Source organism: Lupinus angustifolius, chromosome LG11, assembly GCF_001865875.1.
Source record: "Lupinus angustifolius cultivar Tanjil chromosome LG11, LupAngTanjil_v1.0, whole genome shotgun sequence".
In the NCBI taxonomy this organism is placed as follows: domain Eukaryota; kingdom Viridiplantae; phylum Streptophyta; class Magnoliopsida; order Fabales; family Fabaceae; genus Lupinus; species Lupinus angustifolius.
Window position 1 is genome coordinate 3,422,382 of NC_032019.1, and position 26,883 is coordinate 3,449,264.

The window sequence follows — 26,883 nt, forward strand, 5'->3', positions numbered from 1 at the left end:
ATTTCTGTGTAGAATGTGTACGAATAGTTCTTTAGGAAAACATTGAAAATACTGATAAGCCTGTACTTAAAAGCAATTCGTGCTAAAATCGTCTGTTTTCACATTCTAAATCCCTTGTTTGTTCGAGAAAGTCAATGCTGTTATGAGATGAAGTAGAAGCTGTTACTGCTATACTAGGTTCGGGCAAAGAGCCACAATGATTGACGTAATATTTAACCTTTTTCTGTATTTGGTAATATGCAGTTTAACCATAAACATCAGACACTTCAAAGTGATCCCGTATAAAAAATGACCCACTTCCTAAAATTGGGTTTGGCCTGATTTGCGCTTAAATGATTTTGAAGAAGATTATTAGTTATTATGTTTCTATTTTTTTACGAGTTTGGTTTTAAAATAAGAATGTAAAGCTATTATTACTTTTAATTTGATAATTTTTGTTTTGGTATGCAGAGTGAATACACTGATATTTATTCTTCTTTGGGGAATAATTTATTTTTGCAGTATCCTTTTCTAACTATAAAAATAATTAGAGCAGACCTGATAAGATTTACCTTCAACAAATTCCAAATAAGTTCACTGTCATTTGACAGGATCAACCAAGCAGGATAACAATTTACAAGCTGGACATGATAATTTGTTAAAGAGAAAATTGCAATGAAATTAATGCATTTTAGTGAAAATACATAAATCATTTATTTCTTTTTTACATTTACACAAATCCTTAATTTATTTATAAACATCAAATCAGCTACCTCTATATAAGAAATGAGTGTGAACTTTTAAAAACAAAAACAGTTGATAATTGTAATTAAGTTAAACAATATATAATATATTCTTTGTGGACCAAGAAAATAAATAAAATGGTGTATCACAACGTTGAAAGCCTAATAATGGACTGCTTTGCGTGAAGCAGGTGGGCTGCTAACAGGTTGACCCAAAACATGTTCAATGCAAGAACCAAAATTGGATCATTACATTTTAGTTTTTCAAAGAAATATCACAACTTTGAAACGAATCAAGCTTGTTTGAATGTTTTATACGTCTGTTTGATGAACATGACAAGCATGTGCAGGGAGTTAACTAATTTAACACACTTGCTTTCACTTAAACCGCATTAAAGAGCTCTTGTGAGTAATTAAGTTCGTACCAGTAATAAAAAAGGAAAAACTTTCTAGAGTTGAATAGTTGATTGGTGTTTCTAAAGTAAACAAGCAATACTAACACAAAATGGTCCAAGTGATAAGAGGTTAGGTTTTTAGGTTTTTCGTAATCTGGCTCAACTTGAGTCAGTGCACATTGAATGTGACTCCTAGATACCATGATTTCGCTTTAAAAAGTGAGTAAATTTGAATAACTCTAAAGTTAGCAGATAAATTCACCATTTGCTAAAAAAAGTCACCCCACATATCTGTTATTATAGTTAAGGTTTGGATTCAATTCTTCTCTATTTCCTAAGTAAACGAAGAATATCCCAACCCTTAAAAAATATATAATATGTGTATAATAAAATAATGAATTAAATATTGTTTTGAAAATTAGCATTCATCAATGAGAGAAATGGACTATAGATAAATAGACAGAAAGAAATAGATTGGTTCCCACCTGTTATGGTTGTATTAGCAATTCTCAATGCATTGTTCAGGAGTAATAATACGAACAAAGTCCATCATTTATCGATATACTAAAACAACAATTTTCAAGATAAAATTTGGTTTTACTACTCCTTAAACAATAGTATAAGAAAAAAGACTAGTGTAAAGACGAAACCATGTAAAAACAATAAATAAGATTATGACAATATATTAATATTTTAATTCTGATAAATTTAATTTGAAATGATAGCATCAAAAACCACAAAATATATTTATCTCTAAATATAACGTGTTAATTTTCATACAAGTTTTTTTATAATATGAGAGCCACTCCATTCTCATTAGACTCTTAACATTAAATTGGTAATAAGTGGAATGTTAATAAGTGTTCGTGGGAACTTGTTTAAGAAAGTAAAAATGATGATTTTATCTTAGGAAATGTTGTATTTAATATTTCGAGTCGTACTAAGTTAATTCTTTTGTATTCCTTAAAAGTTGCCTTAAAAACACTCCTTTACAAATTCCGACTAATAATAATAGTAATTGAGAATAAATCAAATGTTTGGTCACACACCAACAACTAAAGGACAATAAAAATATTTGATAATGATGATGAAAAAATATACTATCATCTTATTGATATTAGTAACCACTAACAAATCAAATGTTTGGTCACACAACAACAACTGAAGGCCAATGAAAACTGTTAGTATATGATGGATCACACAATTGGTGGGTATGGCAACTTGATAGGGTTTTGTTTGTGAAAGGTGAGAGACAATAAAACCAAAGAAAAAGCTTGGAAAAGCTTGGTAGATGTTAGAAATAATGTAATTTCAGCATTAATAACAGATAATACATATTCTTCCACCATTATTTTCAAAACTATTGTTCATTTTCTCCTACACAAAATCTATCATCTTCATTTTTAATCTTCTTCAATCTTTTCCTCTTTCTTTTCCTACATACTGTGTGTTTGTCACAATAGTGGAATCAAGAGCATCAATAATGATCATGGGTGGACATGTGAAGGAAAATATGAAGTGGACAGATTTTGGGTGAATCAACCAAGCAAGAAGAAGAAGTTGCACAAAGGGTGTTCTATACAATGACAAACAACAGCAGATTTGCTATGAATTTGCCAATACTTGATGGCAAGAACTTTGATAGATGGAAGACCCAAATGAATACAACTTTTGGGTTCTAGGAAGTGTTTGAGGTTGTGCTAAATGGTTATCAGGAGATAGGTTAGAATGCAACTGAAGCCCAAAGATCTACCTACAAAGAAGCAATGAAGAGGGATTGTAAAGCATTATTCCTCATTCACCAATGTGTAGTGCTAATTTTGAGAAAATTGTTGCTGCTACAACAACAAAGGAAGCTAAGGAAAGCTTGGAGAAGAGCTATGAAGGTGTTGCAAAAATCAAGAAAGTGAAGTTGCAGACCTTACATAGACATTATGAGCTTCTCCAAATGGATGAAAGTAAAACAATCTCAAAATACATGACCAATATTTTGTCTTTAATAAATCAGATGAGGTCATGTGGAGAAGAGATCAAAGAGCAAACTGTGATAGAGAAAATGCTTAGAACATTGACCCCAAAATATGATCATATAGTAGTTGCCAATGAAGAGTCAAAGAATCTTGAGGACTACAAGGTTGAAGAGCTACAAGGCTCACTTGAAGCATATGAGTTAAGATTGAAAGAGAGAAATCTTGACAAAGGTGGTGAAGATGCTCTACAAGCAAGATTCAACAAAAGACTCTCTACTCAATGAAATAAGAAAAGCAAAGGGAAGATGCAGAATAATATATGGAGAAACAGTGAGCAAGTATCTTCATCAAGAAAGTTTGAACACACTATGATAAAAGGGGGTACAAAGCCTGTGTAGATCAAGAATTCCTATAAAAACTCATATGGCAGAAGGTATCATGATAAGAAAAAAATTGTAATGCTACAATTGTAGGGGATATGGTCACTTTGCCTCAGAATACAAAGTTACAAAATGGTCAAGAAGGAAGGAAGATGAGGTTGGATTATCTCAAGAGGGAAAATCCAACGAGTCTCATGATGATCATTGCTTGTTGATGACAACTACTAGAAGTAATCAAGACAGGAAGAAAATGTTGATTTCTGGTATTTAGACATAGGTTGCTGAAATCATATGACAGGAAGAAGAGATTTGTTCGCAACTCTTGATGAAATAACAAAAAGCAAAGTCAATTTTAATGCTATGAGTTCAGTGTCAGATGAAGGAATTAGTACTGTAATGATTCAGAGAAAGGATAGGAGGAAATCTTACATATCAAGAGTGTTGTGTGTGCCAAAGATGAAAAATAACTTGTCGAGTCTTGGACAGTTGCTTGAAAAAGGACACATGATGGAGATGAAAAATGGGATGTTGAATGTATTTGATAGAAACAATCAAATGATTTTGAAGGCACCTATTTCATCAAACTGAACTTTTAAAATTCAGATCCAAATTGGTGATCACAAGTGTCTCAATGTAGCTGCAGATCAAGACATTTGGTTCTGGTGTCAAAGATATGGGCATATGAATTTCAGAAGTCTTGAAAAATTAAACAAGAATGGACATGTGATTGAACTCCCTCATATCAAAGCACCAGAATCATTGTGTGAAGAATGTCTAACCAACAAGCAAACTAGGAACTCCTTTGTATCAAGCATTCCCTCAAGAACTACAAAACCTCTGGAATTGATCCACATTGATGTGTGTGGACCTTTTGAAGCAGATTCAATTGGTGGAAACAGGTACTTCCTAACATTCATCGATGACCACACAAAAAAGGTATGGATCTATACACTGAAGAGGAAAAGTGAGGTTTTTGACAAATTTCTAATGTTCAAGGCTCACGTGGAAAGGGAGAGTGAGCTGAAACTAAAACAATTAAGGTCAGATGGTGGAGGTAAGTACACCTCTGCCGAATTCAGAGAGTATTGCAGTAGATAAGGGATCTATCATGAAATAATAGTCCCTTATACACCTCAACACAATGGTGTAGCAGAAAGAAAAAATAGAATCCTTCTAAACATGGTCAGAAGCATACTAAAAACCAAGAATATGCCAAATGAATTCTGGGCCGAGGCTATATCAACTGCAGCCTACATAATCAATAGAAGTCCTACCAAGAAATTAGGCTACAAGACCCCTGAAGAAGCATGGTTTGGTCTTAAGCCAAGTGTGAGTCACTTTAAGGTATTTGACTCAATATGTTATGGGATATACCTGAACAAAGAAGAAGGAAGCTAGAAGACAAGGGTGAGAAACTTGTACTATTGAGTTACTACTCCACTGGGGCATACAGAGTGTTTGATCCACTAAGTCATAAATTCATGATTTACATAAATCTAAAGGTTGATGAAAACCAGAGTTGGAGTTGGAACAAAAATGACTATAGCCTGGAAACTGTGATGCAACTTGATAAAACATAAGAGATATCAAATGATAATGCAGAAAAGGCAATACAAAACAATGGTGATGAGACTCATCCTAATACAATTGCTACAACATCTCAAAGAACAAGACAATTACCATCCAGATTCAAATATTATGAAGTTTTCTCTAACTCTACAATAACTGCAGAAGGAGAGTTTGTTCACATGGCACTGTTAGCTGATATGGAACCTTTGAGCCTAGAGGAAGCACTTGAGCAGACACATTGGAGTGAAGCTATGGAAGAGGAGTTGAGGTCCATTGAAAGAAACAAATCATGGACCTTAACTACTCTACCATCATGGAAGAAAGCCATAGATGTAAAGTGGGTATTCAAGACCAAACTAAGTCCAAATGATGAGGTTTCAAAGTACAAGGCTAGACTGGTTGCAAAGGGATTCTTGCAAAAGAAAAGGCACGATTATGATGAAGTCTTTGCACATGTGGCTAGGATTGAAACAATTAGGATTGTACTTGCCACGGCAAGCTCAAAAGGATGGACAATTCAACAAATGGATGTAAAATCTGCAATTTTAAATAGTCCTATTGATGAGGAAGTATTTGTCAAACAACCACCTGGCTTTGAAGAAAAGGGCAGAGAAGAAAATATGTACAAATTTCATAAGGCTCTCTATAGGATAAAACAAGCACCAAGAGCATGGAATATGAGAATAGATGCATTCCTACTTCAGCTAGGATTCACAAAGTGCACAACAGAACATGGTGTATATGTCAAAGGAAATGATGCAGAAGATCTACTCATCTTATGCCTGTAAGTGGATAATCTCCTAATCACTGGTAAAGATCTACACAAAGTCTTAGCAGTCAAGCAGGAAATACAAACTGAATTTGAAATGACATATCTAGGAGAATTATCATATTTTCTAGGCATAGAATTCAAAAGAACCAAGCTTGGTGTGTTAATGTATCAAAATAAATATATAATAAATGTATTGCAGAGATTTAATATGTTGAATTGCAATCCAGTAGCAACACCTGTTGAAGTTGGAAATGTGCTTTGTCAAGAAGAACAACAACAACAATCAATAAACAAGACATTGTTCAGACAAATGGTAGGTTCATTAACATACATTTGTTTACGGAGTTGGATTGATTATCAAATTCATGGGGAATCCAAAACAAAATCCCTTGCTTGCTGTGAAAATGGTGCTTAGATATTTGAAAGGCACAATTGGGTATGGAATCTTGTATCCAACCAATCTGGACAGTAGTAGAAGCACATTAACTAGGTTTTCAGATGCTGACTGGTGTGGGGATAAATCATATAGAAAAAGCACAATATGGTATCTATTCAACTTAGGCAATGCACTTGTGAGTTGGTGTTATAAGAAGCAGGATGTTGTTGCCTTATCATCATGTGAAGCTGAGTACATTGCAACTAGCATGAGTGCATGTCAAGTTGTGTGGTTAGACACTTTGATGGATGAACTGAACCTGAAAACAGAGATTAAAGTGCAACTGATGATAGACAATAAATCAGCAATAAATTTGGCATTAAATCCAGTTGCTCATGGAATAAGTAAGCACATAGAGACTAGATTTCACTACATTAGAGATCAAGTAAGCAAAGGAAGAGTGAAGCTGAATTATTACACTTCGGAAGATCAATTGGCAGATACACTAATCAAGCCGTTGAAGAAAGAAAGATTTGAGAGTTTGAGAATGAAGATATGTGTAAGAAATGAGTTAAGAATGCTGAATTAAGGAGAAGTGTTAGAAATAATGTCATTTCAGCATTAATAACAGAAAATCCACATTCTTCCACCATTACTCTCAAAACTATTGTTCATTCTCTCCTACACAAAATCTATCATCTTCTTCTTTAATCTTCTTCAATCTTTCCTCTTTCTTTTCATGCATATTGTGTGTACCTCACAACAGTAGAGCTATATAGGTACTCATACGCCTTGATGGACGAATAGTACGTATAAATATTATTCTTAACGTGAGTACACTTAACATATGCATATCTAAAAGAGAAAACGATGTATACACACTAATAATATAAGATATTGTTATATTATTATCTATCATTTATATTTTAACATCATTGAATCTGAAATAAAAGTAATACAAATGAATAGTAAATGAAATACTGACTATGTATAAATATTTATATTTTCAAACCATATATATTACATTTTATCTAAAATAGTGAAGTCTTACATAAATGTTCATGCACGATAGATAGGAATAAATAATCAAATGAGATTCCAAACCTAATCTCACTCATTCATTGATAACTTCAAATTAAATAAATTTATTCTAAATTAATAGTGAAGATATGTATGATATCATTGGTGATGACTTTATTTTTCTTGAATTTAAATGTATTATGAATTATAGATAATTCTATTATCATTACCTGCAGACGTACTTAATGTAGTTCATGTATATAAATTTAAGGTGATTTATGAAAGTGCAAAAAAGATGGTAAATTGTATAGCTCCACTGATATTAAAATAATTATAAATGATATATCAAAAAAGTAATAATATATCATTCTATCAAATCATCTTATAAATCTTCCTAACCACAAGAAAGTAACATATCTTATTTGTGATACATATTACGTTTCTTATTGTGTAGGAAAATTTGAAGGAGACTGTATCACTTTTTATTAAACAACAAAAATATTAATATAATATGGTAATAAAAGTTATATTAAAAGACATTAAATGTTAATATAAAATAGAAATAAATGTTATATTAAAAACATAAATGGAAATATAAAAATAATGATAAATTTTATGTTAAAATAAAAAATATTATGAGTAGTTGAAAAGCATATGATTCTATAAGTTTGTTGTTTCTTAATTATATGTTTGATTGTTTGGGGTTTTCTACTAAATGGACAATGTGTATCAATGCTTGTTTACAATCAACTCCTATGTGTACCTTAGTCAGCAATTCTCCTTTTACTCAATTTTCAGTGTCTAAAGGTATCAAGGGAGGGGACCTTAGGGTGCCTTTTTTCTTTTTTAGTTGGTGGTCAAAGGTTTTACTTTTAAAAAAATATTTTTTTTAAATATCCTACTAGCAAACGTTACTTAAGGTTTTACATATAAAGTTTTTAAGTATTTTTTTATCAGCAATAAGATTATTTACATGTAAAAATTTTAAGCATTATTTATATATCCTTTGTATTTAAGAACAAATTTTTAATATGAACCACATCCAAATGTTCTACCATTGATTTCACTATCATGTGAGCAAGTGCTACTAAGAATTATGTCAATTTAATAAAAAATCAAAGTGAGAAAGAGAACCACATACAAGAAAGTGAGAGGTGAGATAATGAATAAAATTGAAAAGCAAAGGAGTTGTAAATGTTTGTTTTTTGGATGGATTTAGTATTCATCCAAATATATATCTATGAATATATGTTGGATATAATGGTTGAATTTAAATTCGTTCATTATCAAAACTCTCTAGTGGATTATATCCATTTAAATCACTAACATTAATGGATGAATATCGATGAATTTAATTTTCTTGGATTTAAATGTATTGTGAATTATATAATTCTGTCAACATTACTTGTATTGGTACTCAATGTAGTTTATGCATGTAAATTTAGGGTGATTTATGAAAGTGGAAAAAATATGGTGAGTTGTGTCGATTCACTACATTTCAGAGGTGTTAATATAATTTACATTAAGTATTATATTAAAATTATCATAAATGATATAGTAAAAAAGAGTGATAATATATCATTCTACCAAATCATCCTACAAATCTTTTTACTCAAAAGAAAGTGACATATGTTATTATATGATAAAATAAATATCAAATGTACAAATTGGGGTGCTTAGACCAAGGTGGGTAAGTCTAAAAAGTTTTGTGGTTTGGATATAAAAGATCTATCCCGATTTAATGATGCTCTTTTGGGAAAGTAGAAAACTTGTGGAACTTAATGTTTTTCTGGGTTAAAGTGGTTAACTCCAAATATAGCATCGATGGAGTTTTTAACTTTGCCATATCTTCACGTCATGATAGTTGAGGGATTTGGCTAAAATTGGATCCTTTTGTAGTATGGGTTATAACTGGATGTAGGTGAATCTTTGGAAAGAAGTTGGTGATGGATTATGTATTCATGGTTTGGTCCAGAAAATCTCAATGATACTTTTCCGAGATTATAGATGTTAGCCTTGGACAAACAGGTTGTGGTGGCTGACTATGATGCGTGTAATAATGAATAGTGGAGATGGAACATCCAATGGAGGGGACATTATTCGACTAGGAGGAAGAATCAGCCAAATGCCTCTATGACCTCATTCAGTATCATTCCTACAATAGAATGTCTATGAAAGATGGGGTGAAATCTTGATAAAAGTGGGTACTATGTGGTAAAAACACTTTACCTTGCTCAATTAGATCTAGTTCGAGTGGCTTTAGGTAATATTTTTCACTTATGCTGACTATGAATTAATTATGCTCTCTCAAAGATATGATGTTTCACTTAGAAAGTTATTAAAGGTAGAGTAGCAATAAAAACAATAGTTCTTAATAGAAATATTATTGAGGAGAATGATATGTTGTGTCTTTTTTGTTTGCATTTATTCAAAAAATATATTCACTCTATTGTTATGTGGACAATTATTCAACTCCAGAGTCGTTTTCTAAACATTATTTATTTGAATATTTATTTTTTTTAAATGAATTGGAATGCAACAAATATATCATCCAAGTGTGTGAATGTATGAGTTTTTAATTATTAGCTTCTAATGATTGACTTGACCACTCTTCATTGATATGTTAATAGTGCATTCAAATGGAAATGTGCTGGATGATTGCTTTCATGACATTAGTATCTGTCTAATTTTTTCAGACCAGGGATAGTCATGAAGCTTCTTGTGCCAAATGGCTTCTCCTAATCAATTCGCCTAAGGAATTAGGGTTCTAGTTAAGGATTAAAGGATCAATCTCCTAAGGAATTGGGGGTTTGGTATTAATCCCAATTGAAATCTTATGGTTAAAAAAATATTTTGGGTTATGCTTTGGTGGTGGTGTGGTCCAATTAACTTACCAGTTATTGTAGTCATTTCAAGGAAAATGTTTTGAGCTATAAACAATGGATAAAATAGATTCAAATTAAATTGTTGAGATTATTCTGTACTAGAAAAGGAATTACTTTATATAATTTCTCAGAATGGTTTACGAATCATTCAGCCTGTATTCATACCACCCTTTCTCTATATTCATTCTAGTTAAATCTTTGTATTAGATTGAACACCCGTTTGCTCATTAAATATAACTTGTTTGGTTATTAAAATAAACCAAAAAAAGTCAAGACTTGCCGTATATTTATAAGTAAACCTAGTTTTATACTTGACTGGGCAACCATTTTTTCCTCACAAACTTGAGTTTCTAGTGTTTACTAAACTCTTAAATCTTAATTCACAAACATATAAACAAATTCAATAATTAGAATATAGGCGAGAAATAATAAAAAAAATCGGCAACTCCCTCTAGTTTAAAAGAAATGCTTTAGTATTGAACAAGGTATGTCATATAATCATGTGTATCATTCATATAAAAATATTTCTATTCCAAAATGTAATATATAAATGAACAAATCAAAGAATTTTCCATTGCCTAACACTTAAATACATAGTTAAATTGTGACTTGTAGGATGCACGACACACCACTCTTTCTTTTGTTTAAACCAGCGTGGCACAAGCTGAAGTTTTAGGGTCAACGAGTGCAGGCACCAAATATTTCCTTCCATTGACACCATTAGCATTGTAACTAGCACCAGTTGTGGGGTCCACCAAGAGGTTCCCAGCATAGCCAGGGTATGCCCCTTTACCATAGACACCAGTGCATGCTGATGCTGCTTCCAGTGGCGCCTCCTTTGGTCCTTCAAAGTACCCATTCCCGAAAGGGTTAGTGACTGTTCCAGCCAAGAGACTCGCCACGTTTATGACCATTCCGTCAAGACCCACGTCGTTGTTTGGTGCAACCAATGCTGGGTTCTGTGGACCATATATGGGTTGGTGGAAGGGCCACGCGCATTGACCAGGGCACTGTCTCTCTGAGTTACCAACCCATATGTATGCAAATTTGTACCTTTTACCATTGATACGAGCACCCGATGAGGAACCATGGTTCCCACACTTACTGGAACAGAATCCATCAACAGTTACGTCTACTGATGTGAGAACCACGTTGATGGCATCCTTTTGGGCACCCTTTGAAGCAAGCTTCACGATTTGGTTATCGGTGAGTGATTTTCCAAGAGAGTAATTCTCGTCAATGATTTGAGCCCCGAGGGAAAGGGCTAGATTTTGTGACTTGCTGTTTTTGGAGGTGGTGAGGTGGTAGTATTTTTCGATGGTTTTCCACCACGTGGCAACGGAAGGTTGTGACGAGGGTTTTGATGGAGAGGAAGAAAGGGATGTTATGAAGTCTGAGATTATGGCTCGTTGGGATGGCTTGAATTTACCGTACCATATGAGGTTGATTGAGATTTTACCAGTGAGGAGAGGGCCTTTGTGGTATTTGAAAACCGCTAACTGCTGCTCTGACTCACTAAGTTTTCTAGCTTCTGAGCTGGAATGAAGAAGAGAAATTGTGAGAAATAGGCTAAAGAGAAGGCTTGAATATGAAAGAGAGGCCATTTGTATTTAGTATTAGAGACTAGAGAGATAGAAGGAAAGTTTGTAATAAGTAGTAATGAGATGTTGTAAGTTGGTGTGATGGAGAAAAGGGATGTAGTAGCAGATATATATATAGTTGGAGAATATAATAAGGAAGGTGGAGGGAAAGAGACCTACAGTAATAGGAGCTAGGTAGAGGGGCGTAGTGGTGTAGTCAAATTATGGGGCAGGAATGAAGTGAGTAAGGTTAATTGCTACAGGTTCCAGCTGGATAACGTGTTGCCTTGTTGACCTTCTAATCTTATCGTCATTGAATTCAATTGAATTTTGCGACCAACTTTAAGTTTTGAACCTTTTGCTGTGCTGTATGGGTGTCATCCCCCACAAGCAACTTGATTATTAGGACTTGGGGTCCCGTTATTATCCCTCGTTGCTCTTGGGTTTAACAAATAATTTTCTATTTCAATATTTTGATTTAACTCATACATAAGGTAACGTATTAAAATTAAAGAATGAAGATTCTGATAGTATGTCATAATTACTCATGTGTTCGTTTAATCATTTTCCTTCCAATATTAGAACTACTTAAATTTAATTAACAAAATTTATTGTCGTTAAATCTTAAAACCATTGTCCAAATTAAAAGGAGTTTTGTGATTTTTCTCTCCCATTTCCCCTTTTAATAACGATGACAGACTTTCCTAAGCACATTTTAATCATATAGGGCAAAAATATCATGATGAATTTCCCTGTAATTAAAATATATCAACGTATATTTTACTGCTGTCTACATGGCTTTTACATTAGTTATTTTTCTAAGAGGGAGCGTAGGTGAGTTAGGTTTGCTCTTCCCACTTCAAATAGTACTCACAAAAATACTTATAAAATACTCATTAATAAGGGCATGACAGTGAAAGTTAAACTTAAATTCTGATATAATAACAGGTAAATTCTTTAAGGATTGAATCAACCTTCATTACTTTACATTTTCCTAATAGTATACCTATCAACCTATGGTATGTTGAGTTTTGTAGTCAATGAATTAAAATGTAGCATGGCAGAATAAAATATTCATTCCATTTTTATGATTTCATCTTAGGACTTAAATACATGAAAAAATTATAACCCAAAAAACTATTATTAACATGGATTGGAATTTGTACAAACTATACAATAAAATTCACAAGTAAATCTATACAAAAATAATAACAGGGATTGGAATTTGTACAAACTAAGTTATGAAATTTGTGGTAATTTCACATTTTAATTAAAATTAATTTGGAGTTTTGGACATGGCCCATAATTGGTATAACACGTTATTTATCCAATTATTTGTGATCATTTTATGGTTTTAAAGAAGGAAAATTGGCAAACCAACTAGGAGGTCCAGCAAATATTCCGTGAGGTTGAAAGTGGCTTTAGTTTGTGCCCTTCTAGAATCTGTAATCAAATTTGTCTTGTCCCCAAAATCCAAATAAATGCCGTTGTTGTTTAGCGCTCACCTTAGCTGGCCAAGCCCTGTCTCCGCGTATCCTCATGACTTAGCAGCAATGACAGCATGACTTATAGGAAAATCATTAATAATTCCATCCAATCTTGAAAGCGCGCCTCACAAACCATTGAATTTGGTTCATTGGTTAGAAAAAGCAACGCGTTACCATTGAATTTGGTTCATTGGGGGGATGACATTACCTATCTCCAACGATATCTTATTTCATATTTTAAACTAATTAGAGTGTTTCATTTTATTATTTTTATTTTTTTATTTTATCTAATTGTTAATATATAATTAATTTAATTCAAAGAAAAAAACACGATCAGGAACATGTCAAGTTGACACTTCTGCCGCTTCCACCTCACTCTACTCCCTCATCATTTATTTGACTTTACAGCCACGCCCCTCTACCTAGCTCCTATTATTTTAGGTCTCTTTTCCTCCACTATATATACCTGCTACTACATCCTTTTCACCATCACCCCAACTTACAAGATCTTATTACTGCTTATTTCTCACAATTTCTCTTCTATCTCTCTCTATACAAAATTCAAATGGCCTCTCTTTCATATTCAAGCCTTCTCTTTAGCCTATTTCTCACAATTTCTCTTCTTCATTCCAGCTCAGAAGCTAGAAAACTTAGTGAGTCAGAGCAGCAGTTAGCGGTTTTCAAATACCACAAAGGCCCTCTCCTCACTGGTAAAATCTCAATCAACCTCATATGGTACGGTAAATTCAAGCCATCCCAACGAGCCATAATCTCAGACTTCATAACATCCCTTTCTTCCTCTCCATCAAAACCCTCGTCACAACCTTCCGTTGCCACGTGGTGGAAAACCATCGAGAAATACTACCACCTTACCACCTCCAAAAACAGCAAGTCACAAAATCTAGCTCTTTCCCTCGGGGCTCAAATCATTGACGAGAATTACTCTCTTGGAAAATCACTCACCGATAACCAAATCGTGAAGCTTGCTTCAAAGGGTGCCCAAAAGGATGCCATCAACGTGGTTCTCACATCAGTAGACGTAACTGTTGATGGATTCTGTTCCAGTAAGTGTGGGAACCATGGTTCCTCATCGGGTGCTCGTATCAATGGTAAAAGGTACAAATTTGCATACATATGGGTTGGTAACTCAGAGAGACAGTGCCCTGGTCAATGCGCGTGGCCCTTCCACCAACCCATATATGGTCCACAGAACCCAGCATTGGTTGCACCAAACAACGACGTGGGTCTTGACGGAATGGTCATAAACGTGGCGAGTCTCTTGGCTGGAACAGTCACTAACCCTTTCGGGAATGGGTACTTTGAAGGACCAAAGGAGGCGCCACTGGAAGCAGCATCAGCATGCACTGGTGTCTATGGTAAAGGGGCATACCCTGGCTATGCTGGGAACCTCTTGGTGGACCCCACAACTGGTGCTAGTTACAATGCTAATGGTGTCAATGGAAGGAAATATTTGGTGCCTGCACTCGTTGACCCTAAAACTTCAGCTTGTGCCACGCTGGTTTAAACAAAAGAAAGAGTGGTGTGTCGTGTATCCCAAGAGTCACAATTTAACTATGTATTTAGGTGTTAGGAAAATTCTTTGATTTGTTCATTTATGTATTATTACATTTTGGAATCAAGATATTTTTGTATGAATGATACACATTATTACATGATATACCTTGTTCAATACTAAAACATTTCCTTTAAACTACAGAAATTAAAGGTAGAAAAATCATATTTCTAGCCTCCATTAGTTACTTTTTTTTATAAGCAAATATATTAGAAATAGACACAAAGGGTGTCAATCCAATTACAACTTATAAAGAAGATCTATACAAGTGTAAGGATCAGTACACCATTCGACAAAAGTGTACAATTTAGATCCTATATTATTTGAAACCCACAACCAAGATCTAACTTGAATCGAACCTATAATCTTATTAAAACTAACTTTGTCCCCCTAAAACTAATATCGTTTCTTAACTTCCAAAGCGACCAAATAACATCAAATCACAACATTCTGCACATCGATTTCCCTTTACTAATCTTACAAAGGGAATCATGAGTCTTAAGCAATTTCACAATCCAATCCGACAAAGTAACATGAAGTTGAAGCCAATAATAGAACTATTTCCACACATTAGAGACAAAAGGGCAAGAAAGGAAAAGATGCTATAAATGTTCATCATGCAACAAACACAGATCACATATCAAATCATTCACCCCTATAATATTTCTCTTATGAAGCTCCACTTTTATTGTTACTCTACCTATGATAACTTTCCACATTAAACAACACACCTTTAAAGGCGCGCAATTTATCCAACATAAATTAAGAACATTACTTGGTTCCATCACACTTGCATTCAAATGAGTCAAGTAAGCTAATTTCACCATGTAGCATCCCGACTTATCAAGGTTTCATCTCCATCTATCACCAACACCACTTTTGCAAGAATGGTTCTGAATTAGATGATAAAAGCTTCTTGTCAATTCTACCAACTCCAAGAATTTTTCCCTTCAACATATAATACATTTTCTATGGTTGTTGAGGGTGGCTTGTCAATTCTACCAACTCCAAGAATTTTTCTCTTGTTATTACCACCATAAGTGACATAGCATTTGTCCCTTGGAGTGAGGACAAAGAACTTGTTTCTATCGTCCATCATGTATTTTCAGCAGCCGCTGTCCAAGTACCATTAGTTGTAGGCGGCTCTAAAATTTTCCTGCAAAACATTTTAAGTTTTATTAAGTACCTAGTATTCTTTGGGTCCTACATATTTAGTACATTTCTTAACCCATTTAAAATGACCTAGGGGTACATCATATTTTTAAATTTTACAAGTATTCGGTGTATGTCCATAGTTTTTACAATATGTACATGTGGGTTGATGTTCATGTATCCTAGATTTATTTTTACTATTTTTAAATGCATGGATACCTTGTTTTTCAAAATTTATCTTAGTTGAGAAACTTTGTTTCTTAGAACCATGACTTTTTGAATAGCCAAAATATTTTCGGTCTGTTGAGTGTCTTTGATCATTTATGATCTTTTCCAAACTTTTACTACTTTTGTTTATCTTATTAAATTCAAGATTTAATGTTGAAACTTTATTTTCAAAAGTAATGCAATTTTGACATAAAGACGATGAATGTTTGTTTCTAAATGCATCTAACTCAGATTTTTGTTTTAAAAACATTTTTGTAAGTTTGACATATTCATCATGTATTTCATTAAAAGAAGTTTGTAATTCAGAAGAATATAGTTGAGTGTCGTTTACCTCTTCATCATCAGAATGATGAGATGTCATTAAAGAGAGATGTGTTTGTTCTTCATTTTCAGGTCCAGATGCGAAACTAATATCGTTGTCTTCCTAAGCAATGTAGACTCTTCGTCCATTCTTTGTTTCATTATTCCCTTTGAAAGAATTCTTCTTCAGATTTGGACAATCCATCTTCATGTGACCAACCTTGCCTCATTCAAAGCATATGATATTTTGGTTGGAAGTGGAGGCGTCATTGTTCTTGGTGAATTTCCTTGTTTGTCCAGTTCTAGCACCTTTGTTTCTCTTGAGGAACTTGCTGAACTTCTTCACAAAAAGACCCATGTCTTCCATCTCTTCCTTATTAGATTCATCTTCCAATGATTCGTATTTGTCCACTCTAGCCTTGAGAGAGATATTCTTCTTTTTCTTATCTTGCTCTTCATGTTGGTCAAGTTGGTTGAGCTCTAGTTCGTGTTTTTGCAATTTTATCAAACAACACAGACAAAGACATTTTTGATAAACTTTTCTTTTCGGAAATGGATGTTACCTTTGGTTGTCATGTTATGGCGAGTGATCTTAGAACCTTCAAGTTCAAGTCACTATTTGATAAAACCTTACCAAGATCAAGAAGGTGATTTGTGAGATGAGTAAATCTCCTTTGAAGATCCAGAATCTTCTCTCCAGGTTTCATGCGAAACATTTCGTATTCTTGGAAAGAGTGTTGAGTGTAGACCTTTTTACCTCCTTTGTTCCTTCATGTGTAGTCTCTAGAGTGTCCCACATTTTTTTCGCAGATTTGTAGTTTGATACTCTAAAGAACTCGTCAATGCCAAGAGCTGAAGTGAGAATGTTCTTTGCCTTGAGATCATACTGCACTTTCTTTTTATCTTCATCATTCCATGAAGATTTGGGCTTTATTTCCCTTACACTGTTCACAATGGTGAAGGGTTCATATGGTCCTTCTTCAATTGCATTCCATATATCCAAGTCTTGAGATTCTATGAAGATTCTCATTCTGATTTTCCAGAAATCATAGCACTCTCCAACAAAGCTTGTAGGACGGTTGATGTTGGAACCTTCTCCTAGGAATGATCTTGAGGTCATCTTCAATATAAGATTAGACTTGAGAACAACTTACTCAAAAAAAATAGCTCTACTACCAATCGTAAGACTGAGATTACAACTAAGAGGGGGGGTGAATTAGTTGACTTAAAAAATTATGGCCACTTTTCTGCAATATCAAGAGTTAAGAGCAGCGAAAATAAATTGTTGAAAATAACAAGTAAATAATTGAAGAGATAAAGAGAGAAGAGAGTACACCAGAATTTTATACTAGTTCACATTCTTATCCACTGAAGGCTATATTTAGTACTCTTGCAGCACAAGAGATTTTCCACTAAATATTATGAGTTTTAGTTACAATATCTCACCCCGAGACTTCTATGTACCTTACACACTCACAAATACTTATCACCTTGGAAAACACATTTTCAAGTAACTCTATCGTCTTTCTTATCACTCCCCGTGAAAGAAAGTATTTTCAATGAATGAAGAATTCCAATAGTGGCTTGGATTGCCTTTACAAGTATGAAATGTAATATTACTTGCAATTTAATAACTCTCTTGTATACTAAATAATATTGCTCATTAGGTTTGTAAAACTTTGAAATAATTACTTTAAGTAACTCAAAAAAATTCTCCTTTGAAAATTTAAGAACTGAGTGTAAAGTGCAGAAAAATAGTGAGAAATTTTTTCAGAATCGTGTAAGAGTTGTATGAAAGTGTTATGTTGTGATTATGAGTTTCATTGCCTTTATATATGCTTTCCAACTAGATGCCTCTTTGAAAGGGTAGGAATTGATTGGAATGAAACCATATCTTTTGGGTTGAAACTCATTCCCTTTGAATTTGAAAATCTGATGCAACATCTCTCAGTAACCGGTTACAGTATTGAGTAATCGGTTACCCAAATGTTATGTCTAATAGTGAATTTAAAATTCACTTAGAGTAATTGGTTACTCATATTAGAGTAATCGGTTACTCAAGAATGTTGAAACTTGAGTAATCTGTTACCCAAAATTCAGTAATAGATTACTCACTTCAGTTTTTGTTGGATAACTGATTTCCCACTCATGTAACCTGTTACTCAGATTTCACTAACTTGTTACACAATATTTGGAAATTGTTTTATTTACACTTGAAGTGCTTTAATTTTCTTTAAAAATATTTTGAGCAATACTACTATTATATATTCAAGAGTATATGATAGAAGTACTTATTTAGACTTAGACTAAAAGTCTTAAATATCTTAAAGCTGGAATCTTTATTATCTTCATAAGTATTCTTCCTTTTGGTAATATTAGTGTCTTCATCAAAATCATATCAAAGTCAAGAGCAGAAATCTTCTTCACCCATTTTACCATATATGTGCTCCCTTAATACTGTATTCCCCAAACTTCAATCTGAATAATAACCCTCCGTCTCCCATATAAATATTGGTATGGAGTGGCACTCATGTTATGTAGAAGACTATTCTACTCGTTGGTCCCCTGTTCAGTGGTGCTCCATCCTCAAATGGGCTTGGGCTGGCCTGCTAGCAGCCTCACAGAGTCCAAAAAACATAATGATGAAGGCTAAAATTTACCGGCATCCATGATCTATTCATAAGTGATCAATTTTTAACACTCAAATGGGAGGAAATATGTCTCTGTTATTTAAAAAAAATGTCAATGTTCTCATAACTATAATTAGTGGCTGAGCCACATGTAGCCAAGGGTTTGCATACCAACACATGGAAAAAGATATTGTATGCATTTGACACTCATATCACTTCATTTGTCACATTCCAATTCATTTCCTACCATTGAATACAACTTGTATATATGTATTCGAGTTCTGAATCCGCCCGTTGACTATAATCCTAGTTTCTTTTCATTTTTACTCCTAACCTCACTCTTCCCTTCCCCTATCCCACTCCCTTTTCCTCCTAACCCAACTCAATCATCTTCCTGATAGCAATCACGTTAAAAACTAAAAAAAATGAGGTCGGATGAAGATACAAGGGTGAACGAAACTTGTTTAGGGTTCAAAATTTCTTTTATTAGTATGGACTAATATAATACTTACGAAAATCGTAAGGGACTAAAATGAATGTTTCTTAGAGCTAGTGGAATAGAAGAAAATGATGCAAAACGACAGTTGTTTTGTATCTTCGTTTTCAAATAAAAATCAGTAAAGAAAGACATCATTTCGTTGATTATGCGAAAATGTCCAGCACAAAAACATAACTATAACTACATGTGTGGATACCATGCCACATCACGCATTTTATTAATATTAACACACGCTAGTTAATTGAGCAGTAACATGAGTCATCGTTTTGAAAGTTGGGGAATGAAATAATAGTTTAAATTTATTGAGGATTAAGTTGGTACTCACATAAGATATGAAGGGTCAAACCTGTTTACTCTTAATTCTATGATACTCCTCCATATTTTTTCATGTTTATATTTTGGTTTCTTATCTCTTTGAATTTAGGTTTACTTGCAAAATGTTGGAGGATTATTACACATTATTTGGACTCTCTGAATGGAAAAATCTTTACATGGATGCCAAAATCTATCTGCATATGAGAATTCATGCGTGTACGACTACATTCGGGGACTCAAATTTGGAAAAAAAGATCTCATACAAGACATGGATTTATCCACCACATCAGATCACAATACAACTGTATCGGACCGCATTTGGACCGTATCGAATTCAAATATATTATTTTAAGTACAAAATAATTCACACTGTAATGGCCGTAATCCACATCGCAATCATCATAATAACTATAACTGCAACTGTTACCGCAATCGTGATCGCAACCATAATTTAAAACACGGATTGATAAAGTCATTCTAGTTTCTTATTTACAATCATAAATAGAGCTTGGACCCTAGATTATTTTACAAAGACCAACAGAGATTTTTTGTGTTTTTTATTGAAGACCAATAGAGATAGAGAGATAGACTGATGCTGTGACTTGTATAGATATCTAGTTATTCTGTATGGTCATGCCAATTACCCTAGAGCGGATCTAGAGTATAAGTAACCTGCTTCAAAACACTGATAAGGTTATTTTTAATATTTGGTTTTATGTAGGAACATTTCGATGCATGATGATTGTGTGAATCTTGGACAATTAACAAATAATATTACGACTGCATTGTCATTACAACTGCAAATACTAATTTGACAGATTATAATATCATATGTACTATCAACATGAGATCTTAATGATTTAACAAAATAATTTATTTCAGGGCTCTAATTTATTTGCTCAGTGCGATAATGATTGAACATGTTAAGCTCTTACAACCAGAGAAAGTATAACTTAAAAGGAAATATAATTAATTAATGAAAACGATTTGAGTGAAAATCCCGTGAAGACAAGGAAAAGGAGATTGAAGAAAATCTCCATCAAGAAAGTTGATGTCCAACAAATGAATGCCATAGCAGTGACCGTTATTGGTTAAAGCTACAGCATGTGGACCCCAAAAAATGAAGATATAAATGTAGAAAAAAGATCAAGAATTAATGTCATGATGAAATATAATTGAAGATTATATAGTTGAAACTTAGCAGGTATATAAATTTATTAGCTCTTCCCTTGAATATTTGAACTTTCTGAAGTTACAACTACTCCAGAGGCTGTCTCTGAGGAGGTACGTTGTTGCTGACTCTGTGAATCTGATCACCACAATGAACAATAATCACATTGTGTTAGTAATTGAGCTTGTAAAGAGTACATATTAATGATAATTAAACTAGTCTCATTCATTAGGCTAGTGATTATAAAGGTTAATTATATACTTTTGCTGTGGTGCATGTGCATGTTTAAAAATTAAAACTTAGAGCAATGATAATATCTAACATAACAAGCAATGTGGTCCAATGCATGAATGCAAGACCATTTGACTGCACCAGTTAAAGAATTAACCACCAACATTTCCTACTGAAAACCACATGCATTCACTGTTACTTTAAAATGATGACCCTCTCTCCTTCTCTGTCATGACTTTCATCCACATTGATCCATGCATACGGTCGATGGAAAAACCAAGACAGCTCATTCACATGGGGCTGAGGTTGCCCTTGTGGACCCCATGGCCACATGTTTTACAGCAAAATCAAATATATATAATATTGTGTGTCAGTAAGTGCATCATAATCCATAAATCTCTCTGTGCACCTCTCTCTCTCACTCCCTTTCTCTGTGTAACCATGTGTGTGTGTTTAATATATAAGTCCATATAACATAAAGTATAGAAACATTAATGATAAAAGATCAAAGGGTAAATTAAATTACCACCAGGGGACAGAGGGATTTGTCTTGTTGGTGGGTGATAAGGTGGACGAAATGCAGAAGAGCCTTCCATAGGTGAAGTAGGATAGTATATATAAGATGGTCCAGCTGGCAAACGATGTGGTTGGGGTGTAGAAAATGTACCCCTAGGTGCTTGTACTGAATATCCATAGTAATATGGAGAGCCTATGGTGGATGTTGATGGTCCATAAAGTTGTTGATAGTATTGTGCTTGTTGAATCTGTGGGTTGTACATTGTGGCCTGTTTTCATACAATTAATCATTAAGCTAATTAATATTTGATTTAATATGTATCCATATATAATATATTGACTGTGCAAAAAACAACATATTAGTCTTATTAATATTATACATGTGCTCTCTATCTATTAAAAACCACTTGTATTTAATTATTTAGAGGGAGATAGAGAGAGGCTTACTTGGTGGTAACCATAATCAGGAGTGTAGGTAGGGTAGCTGCAAATGGAGTTGAAAGGAATTTAATTAGTTAGCAAATATGATAGGAAACACATTAAATGCAGTAGTGTGTTTCCTTCTTTCAAAAGCAATGACTAGTAGACTAATCTCTCGAGAGAATCTGATACAGGATGAGATTCTGACATATATAAAAATTAATTTTTAATGAATATAATTTTTAATAAAAAAATTAAAAACAAGAAATAGAGCTAAACTCCTAGCAGACTTCTCTTGTTGTGGACTGGTAGTCATGAACTTAATATGTGAGGTTTTTCAGTAAACCTAGAAAGGACAGAAGCCCTTAATTAAAATAAATGACCTTGGTTGTGGTGTGGGGTCCTAAATTGGAGTGATGTATAGTGATAGTTAGCACTGTGTTCTGTGTTGTAATAAGATACTATGCACTGTCACTAAGATTGAATTGGTTATGATTACCTAGTGACAGCCCCCATTGTACTTAGTAATGAATATTTTTCTGCCCATTAAACATAGCATCATATAAGGAATGGTCATGGTGGTATCAAAAGATATGGAACATTTTCATGCACATATAAAAACTATGAAGTCTCATGGGAATTGACAGAGTAGATTTTGAGGAAAACCAAGAGCTACTTCCTGTTAAGTCATTCAAATTCTGATGTAGAAATAAACCAAAAATAATTAAATAATAAACATAAGATAAATAGAAGAGAAGAAGATAAGAGATTTGTCAATTGAGTTCGTTCAATTGTTTCTATCTTGTCAGCTACGAATGATTATTAGAAAATAATGATTAGACCAAATTATACTAACATTCATAAGTTTTAATGAAATTATATAAATCACTCCATTTTTTACCTATACAAATCACTTATAATTTATATACATATTAGATTTACTAAATCTGTATGAGATATAAGTATAATCTTTTAAACAAAAAACGTGTAACGAGTATAATTAAGTTAAGTAAAATATGTTATATTGTAGAGACAAATCAAAATAATATAAGAGTTAATGTCTCTTCATTGTTTTTGGTTCCTTACAAAATACTTCAATAATTCTAATATGTTATTTAAATCACTCTTATATTATTTTATAACAAACCAAAAATGGACTCTTATGCTATCTAAACTTGTCTCCACAACATATCATATTTTGTATAACTTAATTACACTTATCACCGTTTTTTGTTTGAAAGATTATATTTATCATTCTTAGAAGGATAGCTTATGTAGGAGAAAATGGGTAGGATAGTTTGTGTAAGAGAAAATGGGTAGGTAGTTTGTGTAATTTCATTATTAAAAGGAGTGACTGCAAAGCAATTGATTAAACTTAATGGTTAATGACAGTGCAAACTTTTCCTCACACTACTGTACTATTGTTATGATTATTATGATATGATATGTAAGGATATTCAGGCTGACAAGGAGGCCTACTGTAATTGGATGGGAGCAGTAAAGCAACATATGTTAACAATAATGTGTGCATCTACATGCAGTTCTCTTAATAAGGCATGGACCAGTTCCAGTTCCTTTGACTATAAGTACCATAGGTAATAAATTGCAACAGTAAATGAACATAGCTAACTAAGCTTACCCATATGGTTGTGGGTACAATAGTGGTGGTGACAGTGCCGGTGGTCCTGCTGCCGGAACACCACTGTATGTTCCTGCACCCTGTACTGTCCCGGTCCCTCCACCTTGAAATGTACCTCTTCCTGCATTATTTGTTTGGTCTCAATGGATGTAAATTTCATAAGAAAAATGATATAATTAACTTGGACTATGCACATGGCCACTATATATAGTGTAGGTTGAAAGTTCAATGTTTTATGTATTTAAAATAATGAAGAGGAAAAGAATCAAACTCCTAACAACTTAGTTTTAGAGAGTTGATAGCATCTCAACAATCAATTATCCCAAAAACTTAATATGTTGGGTGAAGGTTTTATATATCCAACACATAAAAATAAGTGAATTTGATACCTCTTGGTGGTGATGGTCTAGGTCTTCCTAGAGAAGCAATGTTACAATTTGCTCTTCTTCCATCTATTACTGGGTTTGGATCTGCACAAGCCCTTCTAGCTGATTCATGATCACGGAATGTTACCTGGTCATTGAATATATGTAGGACATGTTTGTATATAATAAGTATATCAAACAATGCACTAAAAAATAAAAAGGACCAAATAAAAAACATTGAAATGAAATAAAACTAAGCTTGGTCTTTATTTGAAATTACAGGAGGAGAAAAAAACAACAATCAAAATAGTAAATTGAATTCAAATTATTAATAATAATATGATACAAAAGCATCACACTTAACAATTATTTACAGTAATAATATACGCTTAATTATTTACACGCTTCACTATTCTGATGAAGCAACACTTTAAGGCTTAGCCACCAAATAAATATGATTATTGATTAGCCACAAAAAAGGCAGAAGCAACAAAAGTTTAACCACACCTATGAAAGGGACAACAAAAACAAATAGGAACTATGGGCACTCCACATGCAACACCGAAAAGGAACTATAGGCACACAACAAGTAACACCAACCAACATGAACTAGAAAGCACCACCAAGAACGCTAGAGAGCAGAGCCAAAAGATTATCATATCTCATAACACAAGAAAACATATCCCAAGAGAACCAAACAACCGCGTTGAGATGCGAACAAAGGCGACAAAGGAGGAAGAGCAAGTTCCGAAAGGATATCATGACATAAGAGAGGTATCAAATGAATCAAATAAGAGCTGAAATGACAACCCATCGAAAATCGGAAAACCAACCAAGAAGGATCATGAGCCTAAGAATACCCTATCTCTGATACCATATCAAAACTTTAGGTATAGAAGTAAAAAAAAACGCTCAAAAAATATATTGAAACTATTGTGAATGATAATATGAAACAAAACATACAACATTAATGTCTATTCAATATTACTATTAGCCTCTTAATTAAATAAGGAGATAGATTGTATAACATAATATGAAGTACTGAGAGCGAGACAGAGAAAGAGAAACATACGAATCCGTAGCCTTTAGATTTTCCAGTGTTCTTATCGGTGATAATGACAGCTTCAAGAATGTCTCCAAACTGCTCAAAATATTTGCGCATTTCTTCAGTTGGAGTCTCCCAAGCTAGTCCTCCAACAAAGACTTTGGTGAATGTTGTGTCTCCAAACTGTGATCGATAATGTTGGTAAGCCATGGCATGAAATGAAGAAAAGATGAACGTGTTTGCTGTTTATGCATGAATATCACTAGTTTAAGCAGTGTTGTGATTCTTCTCTCTCTCTACTTCTGCCATTCAGTGGAAGTTTCTGGTTTCTTCTATTATCTGCTTATGCCTTCTAGCCCCAAACATTCAACAACAACATCTAACTTTCTTTTTCTTTTTTCTTTCACAACAGAAGAATCATTGAATTTGAAGAGGCTTAGGAGTTAGGACAGAGAAGTGGGTATGGTTTATGATGTTGTGGTGTCGTTATTATTTGATGGTTGTTGTTTGGAACAGGTGTTCTGTTGGTTAATTAAAACAAAAATATATAAAAAAGGCAAAATATTATAAAAAAATCTATTATAAAAATGGAAAAGAAAAAAGAGAAAGAGTGGCCTAACTAAGAGAGAGAAATCTGACAGCTGCAAACTCTAATTTGCTGGCCGAAGAGTCATTCTCCGTTGGAAGAATGGCTGAAATGGGCTTAGCATGGAAAATGTTCTTTTACAATATTCATGCAATTTTTATATGGAATCTTATATCTGGTGGAGCATATTCATATCAGAGCTACTCTTTTCTATTTATCTTTATATACATGAGAGTAAAATCTGTAAATTTATACACATGCACACTATTATTCACTTTTATTGGATTACTTTTTTTTTAAAAGTCAATAATAATTAATCATCAATGATAGATGATACAATGATAATATACAAATCTTGTACACTGTCAATACATACACATTTTTGTCTCTATATATATATTCTTCTATATATCAAGGTTCAATAATTAACATACAAAGAAAGAGAAGTAATATACCAGGAAAAAAATAATAAATATTATATAAATTAACACAATCATTATATTTCTTTAAAATATCTACCCGGATTTGGGATGGATCCTTTCAAACTTAGACCATGATCCAGACAGGTTAAAAAATTCTACATTTGAATCTGCCTAACTAATTTTCTTCACATGTGTTTATTCATATTAGGTGTCAGATGAGGCGAAAATGACAAGTTTCTATTCAGACCTATATTTCATTGTCCAAATCAGTTTATTTGTCAATTCCACTGGTTTTGCCAACTCTATATAACTATTATCTTATAAATAAGAAAATTGTTAATAATATTGAGAATTAAACTAGTTATCTAAAAAATGTATAGACAATGTTGATACTGGTATTATACATTTTTTATGTATTTATAGACACTTTTTTCATTGATCATAGGTAAAATTTCATTTTTTTTAAAGTAGGTAACATTTCATTTAAAAAACATTTTCTGTATAATATCAACATCATATATATTTTTTATTATCAATAAAAAATTTATCAATCTAAAGATAAAAATTATCAATATCATATTTGATTCTTCAAATAGTCTTATAATTATATCATATTAAAGCATTGTGACTATCTC

General features: G+C 33.1%; 3 protein-coding genes across 3 annotated transcripts; 1 reads left to right on the forward strand and 2 right to left on the reverse strand.

The window, feature by feature from the left end:
• On the reverse strand, positions 10,580–11,776 carry LOC109361121 (protein EXORDIUM-like). The gene has a single exon (XM_019606444.1). It carries the CDS (start codon positions 11,691–11,693, stop codon positions 10,734–10,736), a length of 960 nt encoding a protein of 319 aa, XP_019461989.1. The 5' UTR covers positions 11,694–11,776; the 3' UTR covers positions 10,580–10,733.
• LOC109361145 (protein EXORDIUM-like) lies at positions 13,644–14,687 on the forward strand. The gene has a single exon (XM_019606475.1). It carries the CDS (start codon positions 13,722–13,724, stop codon positions 14,679–14,681), a length of 960 nt encoding a protein of 319 aa, XP_019462020.1. The 5' UTR covers positions 13,644–13,721; the 3' UTR covers positions 14,682–14,687.
• On the reverse strand, positions 20,735–25,930 carry LOC109360467 (RNA-binding protein 24). Its single transcript, XM_019605393.1, has 6 exons — positions 25,268–25,930; positions 24,220–24,343; positions 23,831–23,951; positions 22,219–22,255; positions 21,782–22,040; positions 20,735–21,162 (listed from the first exon to the last, which is right to left on the reverse strand). Exons 1-6 carry the CDS (start codon positions 25,448–25,450, stop codon positions 21,071–21,073), a joined length of 816 nt encoding a protein of 271 aa, XP_019460938.1. The 5' UTR covers positions 25,451–25,930; the 3' UTR covers positions 20,735–21,070.